General features: G+C 49.4%; 1 protein-coding gene across 1 annotated transcript in view; it reads left to right on the plus strand.

The window, feature by feature from the left end:
* The window catches only part of AJAP1 (adherens junctions associated protein 1), a 58223-nt gene extending 45366 nt beyond the window's left edge, over positions 1–12857 (plus strand). The window contains exons 2-4 of the mRNA XM_044452370.1: positions 1255–1342; positions 8821–9063; positions 12842–12857. Coding sequence (XP_044308305.1) covers positions 1255–1342; positions 8821–9063; positions 12842–12857 — 347 coding nt within the window. The remainder of the gene's footprint in view (positions 1–1254; positions 1343–8820; positions 9064–12841) is intronic.
* The last annotated feature ends 591 nt before the right edge of the window (positions 12858–13448 follow it).

Here is a 13448-nt window from a genome sequence, read left to right on the forward strand (position 1 = left end):
AATCTCTTTGGAGAGAGGAGACATCCTCCAACAGGGGAGGCATTTCTCCAGCCAGTGGCATTAGCAGTAGTGCAACTGCCTCCTTTTTCCCCATATAGATGGGGGGAGGATGCCCAGTTGCTGCAAATGGCCATGACTGTTGGCAAACTGGCCAGCATTTCCCATCCTCCACACCTTCATTGTTCCAGGTCATTGAGGGGGGACAGGGAGTGGGAGCTGTGACTGTTTGGCGAAAGCCTTGTTGCTGCTGCTGCTGTTGACTGCTGGAAGCCTGCGTGGATGCAGAGCAGTATGGAAATGTTGCAAATGTATAAATGAGCAAACAGAAATGAACAGAGGGCTTCCTTCTTCTGCACGGGGGGTGAGAGGAATAAAGATGTGTGGTGTTTCCTCAGGCAGCTGCAGAGAGTGTGTGAAGGCTGCCACTGGCTGAGTGAAAGCACCCAGCTGAGAGGGCAAGGAAAGTGGTAGGTGGCTTTAGGGGAACGCTGCGACTTCTTAGACTCCAGCAAGGAAGCACAGCGAGGAGGGGAATTGCTCAGGCTAAAGCAAAGAGGTGCTGTGACTTCATCCATCAGAGGCCAACTTGTTTCCCGGGCTCCTTGCCATGTCTGACCAGTTGTAACACCAGCAGCTAGTAGAACAATCATCTCCCCTGTTCTCCTCCGAGAAGCCGTCACTTCTCCAAGGGATGAAATGCCAAGGTGGCGAAGGCTTGATACCACAGCCATGTGACACTCGTGGCGAATGGCCCTGCCCTTTTTGAAGCGGGGGGCCAGGGCCTCAGCCCAGCCAGTGGATCTCATCCCCTGGGGTTCCCCTGCCAGAGATGCTCTTTTCTCACCTCCTGGGGGGGGGGGGGGGGGCGAGTGGTTTCCCGGGTTTTCTGCATTTCCCCAGCTGATCTGCCTTTCCTAGGTTTTAGTCTCCTCCACTACGAGCTTAAGGCTGACATATATATTTGTCCTCTGGTTCTGCTTTTCGCCCCACCCTTTTGCCCTTGGACCCGTCCACCGGTGGCAGGCTGCCCTCAGGGCTTCTCCAGAAAGGACGAAAGAGATGTGCTGCCCTCCTTGCATGGCCCACGGGGAGCGCTGAGGTGCAGTGCTCCCGATGGCTGACCCATGCCAGAAGGCAAGACCTGTCACTCCACCTTCCTGGGGAAGACTGTTTGGTTCACTCACTGCATACCCAGGTTTTCTTTTGCCTCCAGTGCGCATCTCCATTCTTCCTTTATTTTTATTTCCTCTACAGGTCTGGCTGTCCATCAGATTATTACCATCACCGTCTCTCTCATCATGGTCATTGCCGCTCTGATAACGACGCTCGTCTTAAAAAATTGGTAAGGAACATCCAGCCCATGGATTGGAGCACAGTGGGGGTCCCAGCGGATGTTGGAATACATTTAGCAAAGGGAGAGGTTGCCAGCAAAACTGGTGGAGAGAAGAGAGAGCAGGTGGTGGCGTGAACCTTTTGATTCAAATGTTAACAGGATCTGCAAAAATAACTCTTTGGAAACTGATTTTTGTATATGCCAGGCAGCGAGTTCACTCCCATTTCAGCTGAGACGGTCCCTGGCCAAGGAAAGAGGGTAGAGGAGCATTTTAAATTATTCTACTGCACTTTATTTTTGAAGCAAAAAGGAGAGCTCACTCGCCCTGTTATCCCAAGGCTTTGCAACTGGGCAAGGGCTGTAGGTTAGCCCCAGATGTGGTGCTCCTGGTCCCACTGCCCTGAACAGCAAACCTCAGGAGTCCCCAGTCACCAGGACAGGTGGCCTAGCTAACTGCACCCACTGCCAACGTGTCCTCGCGACCAGGGAGAGAAGGAAGTGAAACAAGCAGCCCACACCCATCCGTTTGCAAGAAGGCTGGAAGGTCTTACCTGGTGACGTTTGCCTCTCCGTCGCCTCTCATGGCAATTGGCTGCCCTGGACTGAAGTGGGAATGAGGCGGGTGCAGGCTGGGTTTCCAGGAGGCCTGTTTAGGAGGGAGGTGGGACCCTAGATAGCCGAGCAGCATTGCTCCATGGACAGGATGTGCGTGCAGACGCCTGCAGGCTGGCTTCCTCCTCCCACTTTTCCTTGTCAAATGTGCCCCCCGCTGATGCTGCACTGGCCAAGCTATGGAAGCGTCCACCTTGTGCCTGCAGCGGGTTGGACCCAATGGGTTTGTGGGCCCCTTCAGACTCCGCTATTCTACAATCCTGGTGCATGGATACCAGACGTTTGCCCTTCCCAAAGCCTGCCCTTTCTCACCCACACACTGCATCTGCTGCACTGAACAATGGGGAGCACCCTTGTTCCTAGCCCACCGCAAGGAGAAGTGATGGTTCCTGCTTATTTGCTGGCGTGCTTTAGGAGTCGGGCTCCTGATGCATGTCAGGGACCACAGAGGCTGTTCCTGGTGGTGCATTTTCCTGGTGGTTCATTGGGCGGCACATATGCCAAGGATGAAATGGAGAGAGCATTTCAGAGCCTCGATCCTGCTCCTACGAGACCAAGTTCTCTGACTGATGGGGTGAATGAATGTGAGAAAACTGTGCCTGAGTTGTGTGTGAATGCGTGTGCTGTGCATGTATTTGCATGGATACGTGTATCTGCAGGCCCTCCCAACATCTAAAGAAGTCTGTGGGATCAAAAGCTTCTGCATAACCAATCTAGTGTGCAGGAACTGGGTAGAGAGTCACAAGTTGAACACTCGGCAGCAACATGATGTAGGTGCAAGGCAGGTGGAAGTGTATTCTAGCTGCCTTAATAGAACCAGGGTTTCCAAGCTGCAAGGAACTATTCCACTGTAGTCCACACTCATCAGTCCTCGTCTGTAGTGAAATGTCCATTTCTGGTGCCACAATTTAAGAAGGAGGTAGACTAATTGGAACAGGTTCTGAAATGAGGGCAAGAAGGATAGTTAAACCAACTTTGATTTGAAAACAGTATTTTGGAAAACCTGAAGAGACTTAAAGAACTTGTTCATCGGGGAGGAGAGATGACTGAGGAGGTGAACGGCTGTCACACGGAAAAGAGAACAAACTTGCTCTTGGGTGCCCTGGAGGACTAGATGTAATGAGCTTATGTTACGGGAAGGCAGATTTATGTTGGCTGTTAGGAAGAACCTTCTAGTAAATGAGGACAGTTGAACAATGGAACCAATTGTCTAGAGAGCTAGTGGGTACCATGGTTGGCACAGGTGGTTGGCCTCAGATTGAATACTTTCTGGTTCATTGCATAGGCCACCTTCTGGCCCACAAGCAGCAGAAACCTCCCTGAGGATGGAGCCAATTCTTTTTGGTTGGAAAAGGAAGAGAGGGTTTCATTTCAGAACCAACTCCTTTGCATAAGCTTTATTTCCCTGAGAACCACCATTCTAACTTAGCTGGTTTATTTTGTTAAATGACTTCTGCAACGCTCTTCTTTCGTATCACAAAGCTGGCTGCCATTGGTGTAATAAAGACTGGCTCTTGGAAGGATGTAGGGTGTGGCAGGAGAAGACTAGCCTCTGAAGATAAAAGGGAGAGGAGAAGAGGATTCTATAAACTGTTTTGGGTTCCTTGCAGGAATAAGTGGGATATAAATATAATAAATACCTAAATAAATTGTTCAGCATGCATCACACATGATGTTCTCATTGAGAACAGTTCTCACTGAGAAACAGTTCTCATTGCCCAGCAGAAAGCACATTTCTCTTTAGCCTAGGCAAGCAACAGGTTTGTGCAACACCAGTTCAACAAAGGATTTCTTTTGTGTGCATTTTTACATTGGTTGGATTGATTTCAGCAACCCAAACATTTTCTTCTTGAGACTGTGCTAAAGAGACTCAAAAAAAGGACATAGACTTTACACTTTATGTTGTGAGCCGCCCCGAGGCTTCGGCAAATGGGGCAGCATAGAAATGTTTTAATAAATAAATAATAAATAATGTTTACTTTAATTGAAATGTATGACATCCTTACATTTTGAAAGCTTAGTGAAGGTTCTCCCAAAGTTCCATGAAAAGTAATTTGGAGAAAACAAATGAAAGAGATGCTGTGTAGCTTGCAGCTTTCTCACCATTTGCTGCAAGTAATCCCTCACTTTCTTCTGAGTATTTTCTTGGCCTTGCTCCATTCCACCCATTGGCACAGCCACAGCTGCCTGGTGGCACCGACCTGCTTGGAACACTGTTGTGACTTCCTCTGCTCTTTAATATGTGGGTGCTTTGTTTCCTATGGCTTGATTTTCTAAACCCTTGAATTGTGGATTCATGGATTTCTTTCTCAAATAAAACCGCAGGCACTTTTTACACTCAGAGCCAAATGGTTCTACTCATGGAATGGGGGAAGTGTCGCTGTCTGCGGGCCAGCCTTGGTTGACCGAGATGGCCTGCCTCAAATGGCATAAGATGCCTTCTAATGTTCCTATAAGAGTAAACATGTATGCTTCCACTGGGAGAGCAGCAACCCAGAGGCAGAGCCTGAGTCCAACTCCCCATGCCCCAGCTGGGGAAGAATTTGGTGTGGAGGACACTGACATGGCTGAGATGTCCGGTTGATGCTGGAACGTCTGGCTTGTTGGAGCTCAAAACCTCTCCTGCTTTCTTTCGTTTGGACGATATCAGCTCCTTTTCTGTGGGCTTCAGAGGGGTGCAGCTTGCACAGCACATGGTCCTTGGTTGTAAGAAAAGTTCCAAAACTATAGTATAATCACTTTTTTAGGTCACGCCTAAGGTGAGGAAGAAAAGATTGCAAGCTTTCACGATATCCAGATCTCTTCCTCCAGGGGTAGGAATAGTTTTTGCTGCTATTAAAAGGCTGATTGATTGCATAGCCAGGGAATCTGCATGAATGCAGAGACGTGATGAGTCATGCAGAGAAGCAGTGGGCAGCCTCCTCAGAGAGTAGGCCCGTCTGCCGTCGCTCTTCCTGGAAGCAGCTGGGGCACCTCACCACCTGCAGCGCTGCCTTGCCCCAAGGGGAAGGAAGCCAGGGGAAAAGCTTGGGGCATCAAGCAGACGTGGTGGCACAGACTCACGGGCTCCACTGCATGTTCTCGGGGTATTTGTTCATTGCCGGGCGCATGCGTTTCTCCTTGCCACATCAGCCATTCTCTTGTGGCACACGAGCTCAAAAGAACTACTGCAAAGGTGAGGGGCATCAGCTCGGGAGGCCGGGAACGCATGGACCTGTTTGCCCTACTCCCTGCCTCTGAGCTCCGGCGTTACATCCGGCCCCATTTGCTCTCCTTTCTTCTTCCCCATCAGCAATTCATATAGTGAAATGGGTTACGTTGTCGCTTCAGGCATTCCTGCCTTTACCTATTTTCCTCTTCAAATTGACCTACTTTGAGGTCAGCTTTTTCTCACTGTAATAATGCGATGGCACCTCTGGGAGACAGGAAGTAGTTCCAGGGCTGTGCAGCTTTGCTTTCCTTGGAAAGAGCATCCAGGCCTCTTGCCTGCTAAAAATATGTTCCCTAAAAGCTTTAAATCGTTTGCGGTGGCGTTTCAGCTCATCCTTTTCCTGGGGGGTTCTGAGGCTTACCGCAGGTGGTGTGCCCAGATCTGATACAGAAACAGAGAGTAAACTGGCAAAATTCCACCCACCCCATTGCTTGTCGAATAAGATTAAAGACAAAACCCAGCATGGAGCCAATGCAGATACTCCAGAAGCCCTTTGTTAGGGCTATGGAAATTCCCAGCAGAGGGCCTACTCAGAGAACCCTGGGGACACTGGCCAGCAAATCGAGGTGTTGCCACCTGCAAGACCACCCTGAGACACTGGGAAGGGCGGGATATAAGAGCTTTAAATAAATAAGTCTCTGGGACATTGTCCATATCAGAGCATTGGCCCCCACCAGAAAGGGCCCAGGAAGGGATGAGGCCTGCCTGTGCTCTGTCGCTGCAGTGGGCAGGATCCAAACCCAGGTGGGGATTGCAGGGCAGCAAACGTTAGCGAACCATTAGGAGAGACCTGATGCCGGCAGGCCTGGGCACGTCTCCCTGCACGGCTTTCTCCCACATCTGAACCTTTGTCATTGCAGATTCAGCCTGTCATGAATACGAAGTTGTGGAATATGGTAATTGTCTATGAGTCCAAATAATTTGCTGCATCTCTTATGAGCCATGCCCCTAGTTTTCCTTCTTTCCTACATCTTCCATTCTCTCTTCGTGTGGCCTGGCAGTCTTTTTGTATCTTTGTGACTGGATCATCCAATTTCTCCCAGTTCAAGTACAGAAAAAATAGCCTCCGTCAGGCTCCCACTGCATCACTGCATGAGTCCATGCTCTGCAGGCATCTGTGTGCAGTGGGCTTCTCCAGGTTGGAATTAATAGAACATTTCACATTGCGGAAGAGTTATTTCATTTCATTTCACATTACACATTACACATTACAGGCGCTTCCTTTCACTGTGTGTGGAGGCAGCGTGTTTCACTTAGGAGGAACTGGGTGAGCGCCATCCTTGAGGCCCCGTCGGTGCGGGTGTCCAAGGACAGGCTGGACATGCACATGGTGCGCATGTCGTGAGCGGAGCCGGCTGGAGCCAGGGGTCAGACTAGATGGCCCAGGAGGCAGTTTTTGAGGACAGCTGTGCTCATTTTCCCACTGCACACAGTTTTGTCCCCAATCATGCACGCACACAGTGTGGACTTGTTCCTAAATTGTGCCAGTACAGCCAGTCTGTTACCCAAACCGCACTGCATGCTTAGAAACCAATGGCAAACACCCGATAGGGCCTTTCAAACGGCATTCAAGTCCACTCTCAGTTCAGGGAGTTCTGAGTTGGATAATAAACTTTGGCCAGAACAGGAGCCGAAAGGCCGTCCTGAAGAAATCCCTTGGCCCTGAACAGAGCCATAATTTCCTGCTCAGATGCAAGGATTTTTAAGCAATTAGGGGTACACCTGTCCTTGATGCACACCCCGAGCCCTCAAGCTTCTGCTCACCCAGGTCAGAGCAGGGGCAATCTCCACGTCCCACTCATGGCCTTCTAGATGTGGAGGAGGAAGCCGGGTGCCATTTGAACGTCTCCTCTCCCTGCCTGCCATTGCACCCCCCGCCCCCCGAGGTCATTTCCCAAAGACGTGGGCCGCACGGCTCTTTCTGCACTGGCTGGATGGGGCCCTGAGTCCCAGCTTCTAAGGCCAGGGGGCCTTGGAGCCGGGACCCCATAAGCCCACAGACCCCCCAGGCCGAAGATGGCAGGGGCCATAGGATGCACCGTACCCAGATTGTAAGTGAGGTGCTGCGTAAGGAGTGCAGGGCATGAGGTTAGGCATGCACACTTGGGCAAGTGGTCTCACTCCCACGGCGGGATCGCACGGCCGTGCCATTCCTTACGACCCGACTGGGTTTGTGCCTGAGGATGGAGGCGCTGGGGGACACCGCTCCGGCTTGATTGCCTGCAGAGCCTCCCAGACTATCTGCATCTGGCGTTCTCCCCGGATCATGGAGAGGACAATTGCCTTATTTCCAAAGTAGATTCGGTGCTTTAGGAAATGTGTATTCTCAGAGAAAATTTGTTAAAGTACATATCACAATATGTGTTTAAATGTAGATTAAAAAAACCAACTTCAGAGTAATGAAGAATTAGGACAGACTTATAAATGGGGGCATACGAACCACTCAAATGCGTTGGCGATTGGGTGTAGCAGAAAATGGACGTCAATCAAATGCAAAAATAAAATATAGAGATAAAATGTGAAAAGATAGAACTAAAATATGAATAAAATGTGCACATGACTGTAACCCATCCATCTTGAATTCATCGCCTCTTGTTGGGCTGTGTATTTATTTACACACGTTTATAGTAGCCATGCAAATGCCATTCCACGGAGTTTTCTGTGGACTTCTGCCCTGCCCCCCTCCCCCGTGTTCCCGGGTGTTGATGCGCACATTGATGAGGCATTGCAAAAGAGAAAAAGTGGTGACAGCGCATCCACATTCTTTTCGAGCAGCATGTTATGGGTCTCTTTGTCCACCTGCATGTGTCACAGAAACAAAACACGGATAGTGATGTGCTATTGTAAGTGTGGTTGTATCAAGATCTTTTTTGTGTGGTGTTTCATGAATGTTGCAAGGGCACAAGCCTCCAACAAGGCACCACGTAAGATGCCTCGATGCACCATCTGCCCGTGATTGTGTTGGCTGCTTTTTGCATTGTTCAATGATTCCATTTGGCAGCTTCCGTAAGGCAGGGAAATAAAATGGAAGAATGTGAACAGAAGGACGCAAAAACAGAGCCACACCGTACCTGTACCAATCCTGGAATAAATTCGCATTTCCCCTACTTAAATGAGAATTCATGGGGGGTGGTTGGAACCCAAGGTGGAGTGAAGTAGATGAGCAGTAATAGAACAGAAGTAATCATGTCTCTAGTAAAACGGAGAAATTGAGCTTATAACAAGCAGGAAAATGTGTTAAGCATGTTAAAAGCAGCCTTTGTCAGTACAAAACTGGCACACTTGAGTTCTCCATGTAACATCCATTATTAACTAAATAATTGGTTCGTATTATGAATTATTAATTAATGAATTGGCTTAGGCATAAAATGTCTCTGAAACGAAATTGCTTGATTGAGGCCAAAGTCTATCAGATAATTCTGAGTAACGATTAACTATCGAACCACTGGCAATAGCATCAATGGACCGTCGTTGGCTCTCTTCCAGGGAACGAGGCGTTTCCCTGTTGTTCGCGCCGCCACGGCCACTTCTCTCCCCAGGGACCCAGAGTTGCCATGCAGGGCTCCCCCACCCTGCGGGGGTCGCCCTGGAGCCCAGCGTCACCCCGGAGCCCCTTCAGTTGGCCACCCTTGTTTTCATCCGCCTCCTTGCCTTCCCCCCACAGCTGCGCGCAAAGTGGGAACACGAGAAGGAATGGCCACCAGCGCAAGATCAACCAGCAGGAAGAAAGTTGCCAGAACCTGACAGACTTCACTCCGGCCAGAGTGCCCAGCAACCTGGACATATTCACCGCCTACAATGAAACGCTGCAGTGCTCCCACGAGTGTGTGAGGGCCCCTGTGCCCGTGTACGCGGAAGAGGCGATGCTTCCACCGGGGGATTATAAGACCTCCTTCAATGGAAATAGGTAAGGCAGGCGTAGATTCGCCGCTTGTCTGTATGTGGCTCATTCATTTGCCTGGCATGGATACCTGATTATGTGACTGGACCAGCATCAGAAGAGAGCTGCTCCTACCCGGCCCTGCAGGGCGGCTGCTCCCACACCGCCCTGCCTCTGTAGGCAAGAGCTAGTAATCACAGCCTTCGGGGTTTCAGGCAGGGTCAGGCCACATGTGCATTCTCTTAATTCCACTGGTTGTCACACCATCAGAGTTGCTCCAGGGGCATTTACTTCATATGGGACCAAGGAAATGCACCCCATGATCCCCCCAGCATCGTTATAAAACCATGGATGGCTGATCCAGTTTGGTCCTCAACAGGCTCTTCCTCCAGAGATAAATCTTTAACAGGCACAAGGCCAGGAGGCAACTCAAAGACTCACATGTCGTTTGTTGCAACTCAGAGCCTATAGACTACTCTGAGCAACGAGGTGCTCACTTACTGAGTCAGTGCAGAGCGAAGGTGGCACTGGTCTTGGCCACGTGGTTAGGAGCTGCCATTCCCAGTGGCCTTCCCTTGACTGACTGGCCCTTGGATGGGGAGGACAGCCCCAAGTCCCTAAACTAGAGATGAAAACACAAAACAAGATTCAAGCTCCCACTTCCCCACAGCCAAGTTGGTTCCTCTAGTCCTGGACTGGGCGATGCACAGCCCGTGACTCATAAGCAATCCTGGCTCGCACTCCCCCCAGCAACATATATATTGTTTTGGAAGGAAAATTGAGACTCTGCAGCAGCTACTGGAGCAAACAGGGTGGCTTTTAGGTTTATAGAAAGCTAAATTTAACTGTTTTAGTACCCTGGAATGCAGTACAATGGGTTTGGGTGGCAGATCGGTGATACAGATCTTGCTGTCAAGAAAGATGCCGAATCAGAGATATAGTCCTTCCCCCAGTGCAGCAGGAGGAGGAAGTTTGCATGAGCTGCGAAGGGAGGAGGAGGGCTCCGTGGCCGGGGAAAATGGCTTTCAGGTCTCCCACACTCCTGCTTTAGCCTGCTTGCTGGGAGCTCGTAAAAGGAAGCCATGGTCCATCTTCTCTGTGTGAACCCAGTTCATCAGATCACACTTTTTTGTGTGAGATGCTCCGGGCTGTGATAAATTAATGTTCAAGAGAAGACATTTGCATTAGACACACAACCTTGAGCAGAGTGCGGTGGTAGTTGTGACATTGTCGTGTTCCCTCCTCCAAGAAAAATCTTCCAGCTTCTTCCTTTTCTCCCTCAACTGGTATGGGATTTCCGTGGTGATCTTGGACATCACATGCATGCGCACACACAAGATTTGGTCCTGCCATTCTAACTGTGTTATGCCAAGTCTTGCAAATAATATGGTGAATGCAAAAGTGGCTGAAAGCTCCCTGCCCCAGTTTGCAATCACATCATATTAGGCATGGGAGGGCAGGGAAGACATAAAATGTGGAACGTGGAGAGTTCAGAGCTCTGCACATTTATTTTCTGCCTGGGAAGCCCATGGATAAAAGACTGATTGTTAACAAAACGCCCCCTTTCCCCCATGAAAGGTTGTTCCACCCCTAACGGCCCAACTGCACTTGTCTCTGAGGACCTTTGTGGTGTTGCTGTGTGTGTGTGTTTGAAGTGTGAGTCATGTGCCTCCATATGCAGATAGGAGCAGTTGTGAGGGAAGGCATTAGACCCTCCCTGGAATCCCTTCCTAGCCTAAATTCAGGAAACACTGATTCAGCCAGGTGCTTGCAGTCATAGGGACTGGGTGCTGCTTGGCATAGCTGAGCCCCACTTCCTCCATTTTTTATAGAACATTTGCTTTCTATTGCCCAATGTTGAAAGGTCTCCGAAGGTGACCCCCTGCCAACCAGGTTTCCTTTTACGTCCACTTTATATATTACCTTTGCAGTGTTGTTTCCCTGCCTCCGTGGATGACCCCCATTTTGCACTGAAAATTTTGGAATTCCTCATAATGAGGTTTTAGGGACCAATTTATTTCCCATGCAAAGTACTGTGGTGCAGACTGGGGGCAAAGGCGTGGGCTCTGAGGCCCAGAGAATGGCCCTGCATTTTATTTCATTTTATTCCAGTAGACATGATGGTGTCACGATGAAGTCAGTTTAAAATGCAAAGCTGCAGATAATCAGGCAAGAAAGGCAAGCTGAGAACAAACATCAGAGCTGAAATATGAAACATGCCCAGAGGCTTGTATGGAAAATCCAGTAGGGGGCGGTAATTGGATGGATTCTGCACCAGCCAGTTCTGCCAAAGGCACGCTGGAGCTGTGTGGTGTTCAGGTGTTCGTTGCACAAATTTCTTTGCAACATGCACATCGTGGGCCCTAAGAGGGAGAGATCCATCCACCCTGCACCCCAACTCATCAGACCCGAAGGGGGCAGGTGGTCCACTAACCCCAGAGAGCTGGGTTTTCCAGTTCCAGTACATCCTACATAGCCTTCTCAAGGCTGGGGGCCATGACACAGTTGCGTCTTGGGCCAAAACTGTCTTGCTGCACCACTGCAGAAGCATTCAGACAGTCCCGGATTTCATGCTATGGGTGCAGCATGCGAGTTCCACACTGGAGAACAGCAACTGGGCTGCAAAGGTAACGTTCTGGTTAGGCCCCCATTCTGGCGGCCACTCTATCACTGCACACGCACGTCACATTCTTCCAGAGATGCTCCGCACTGGTCTCTTCTTGGCTTGAAGCAGCCTGACCTGGGTTAGAAGATACTGGCCAGTGACTGGAGCAACCAGAAATAACCTTCACATGAAAAACATGTTTAGCATGCAGTCCAGTAGCGATCCAATTCAGGGGATAATCCTGTGCATGTTTTGTTTTGTTGTTTTGTTCCCAAACTTAAAACTAAACTAAAGAAAGAGAAGGGGACAATAATTCTGCAGAATTCCCTTCAACTAGTACCCCCCCAAAAAGCTTGAAACAGCCCATGCAGTGATGAAGCTGTTAATCATAATGATGGCATCTTAGAAAACTGAGGGGTGCCATGAACATGGGGTGAAAGATCTACTTGTGCGCTTCCTGGCAGGCAGATAACTGGCAGGACTGTTCAGCCATTTATGGAGTGTCTTACTCATGGGTTTCTAACATGCCTCCCGGCCAGGCCAGGCCAGGCCAGAGTGTCTGTCACGGGATGGTGGTGGAGTGTGCTGAGCTGCACGTGTTGCTCTGCCCTCTCTTTCCACTGTGGAGAACAGCCTTTTTATTAACACTCCTCTCCCTGCACTGCTCCCTGGCAGGGATGCAATGGCTGGAAAAGGTCCCTTGCATTCTTTTTTCTAATTTGGATTTCCGTCTTAAGGTGATGCTTTGCTGGGAATTATTGGTCTTCGCACCATTCTTTCAAATCTGTCCCAGCTTCATTAACCTTTTGGCTGAACAAACTGAAAGGTAGAAAATCTCATTTGCACCACATAGCCAAATCCACTGGCACGCCATATGCTGGGTTCCACAGCAGGGCTGCACACAAGCTTTGGCTGCATCTACAAATCCCACTGGGAAAACACAAAATCAGGACATCAAAGAGATGTATTTATTTCGGGGCACGTATCAGTGCAACCATGGAGGCTTCGGTTAGCCCGCTGACCTGAAACGAAGCAAGCTGAACACAAGAGAGGTGTTTGCAAAGCTTCCTTTCCTTCTCGGCGAAAGCCCCGGCCTGCAGAAGCCAGGAAAGAAGCACCCAGAGCATCAGTTTTCCTTTTGTCTCCCTGCTCTCGAAATACTTTCTGAGAAAGGCTGATCTGAGCTGCAGCTGTCCTTAGGCCCTGCTTGCTGTAAATCGCGCATTGCCAAACGCAAGTCGATTTTTCTGCTCACTGCAGACCCTCCTCTTCTGACCGGCATCTCATCCCCGTGGCCTTTGTGTCTGAGAAATGGTTTGAAATCTCCTGCTGACCAGCTGAAGACTGTTTTACTTCCTGGGGGCAGGGCAGACGCTAATTCCTGGTATGTACCTTCTCTTCAACCCTCCGTGGCTAGAAAGGCCCCTCCTGCCCCCTTTCCTGGGCTGCTCACCATCCGCCTAAGGTCGAAATGAAAGTATCTTGCTAGATTGCACAAAAGCGATTGCAATTGTGCTTAGCAAACTCTAAACATGCTCCTCCACAAGAAATTATCGAACCTGTGGCAATTTTTGTTTTAACTTTTAGATTAGTACAGTCACAGGCGATGCTCATCTCAGCAAGCCTGAAACGGGGTGTATAGAGCGATGGCAGAGGAATAAGTAAGATGAAGCATGTTTCAGATTAATTTGAAATGTTACAATGGGTTGTTTTCCTTTTTTGCTTTGTTGCTTCTTGCTATTACTTTGTATTGCTTTGTAATATTGATTATACATCAGGATTAATGAACATGTAGCTATATAAGAAA

The sequence above is a fragment of the Varanus komodoensis genome, unplaced genomic scaffold, assembly GCF_004798865.1.
Source record: "Varanus komodoensis strain SLA01 unplaced genomic scaffold, ASM479886v1 scaffold71, whole genome shotgun sequence".
NCBI classification, from domain to species: domain Eukaryota; kingdom Metazoa; phylum Chordata; class Lepidosauria; order Squamata; family Varanidae; genus Varanus; species Varanus komodoensis.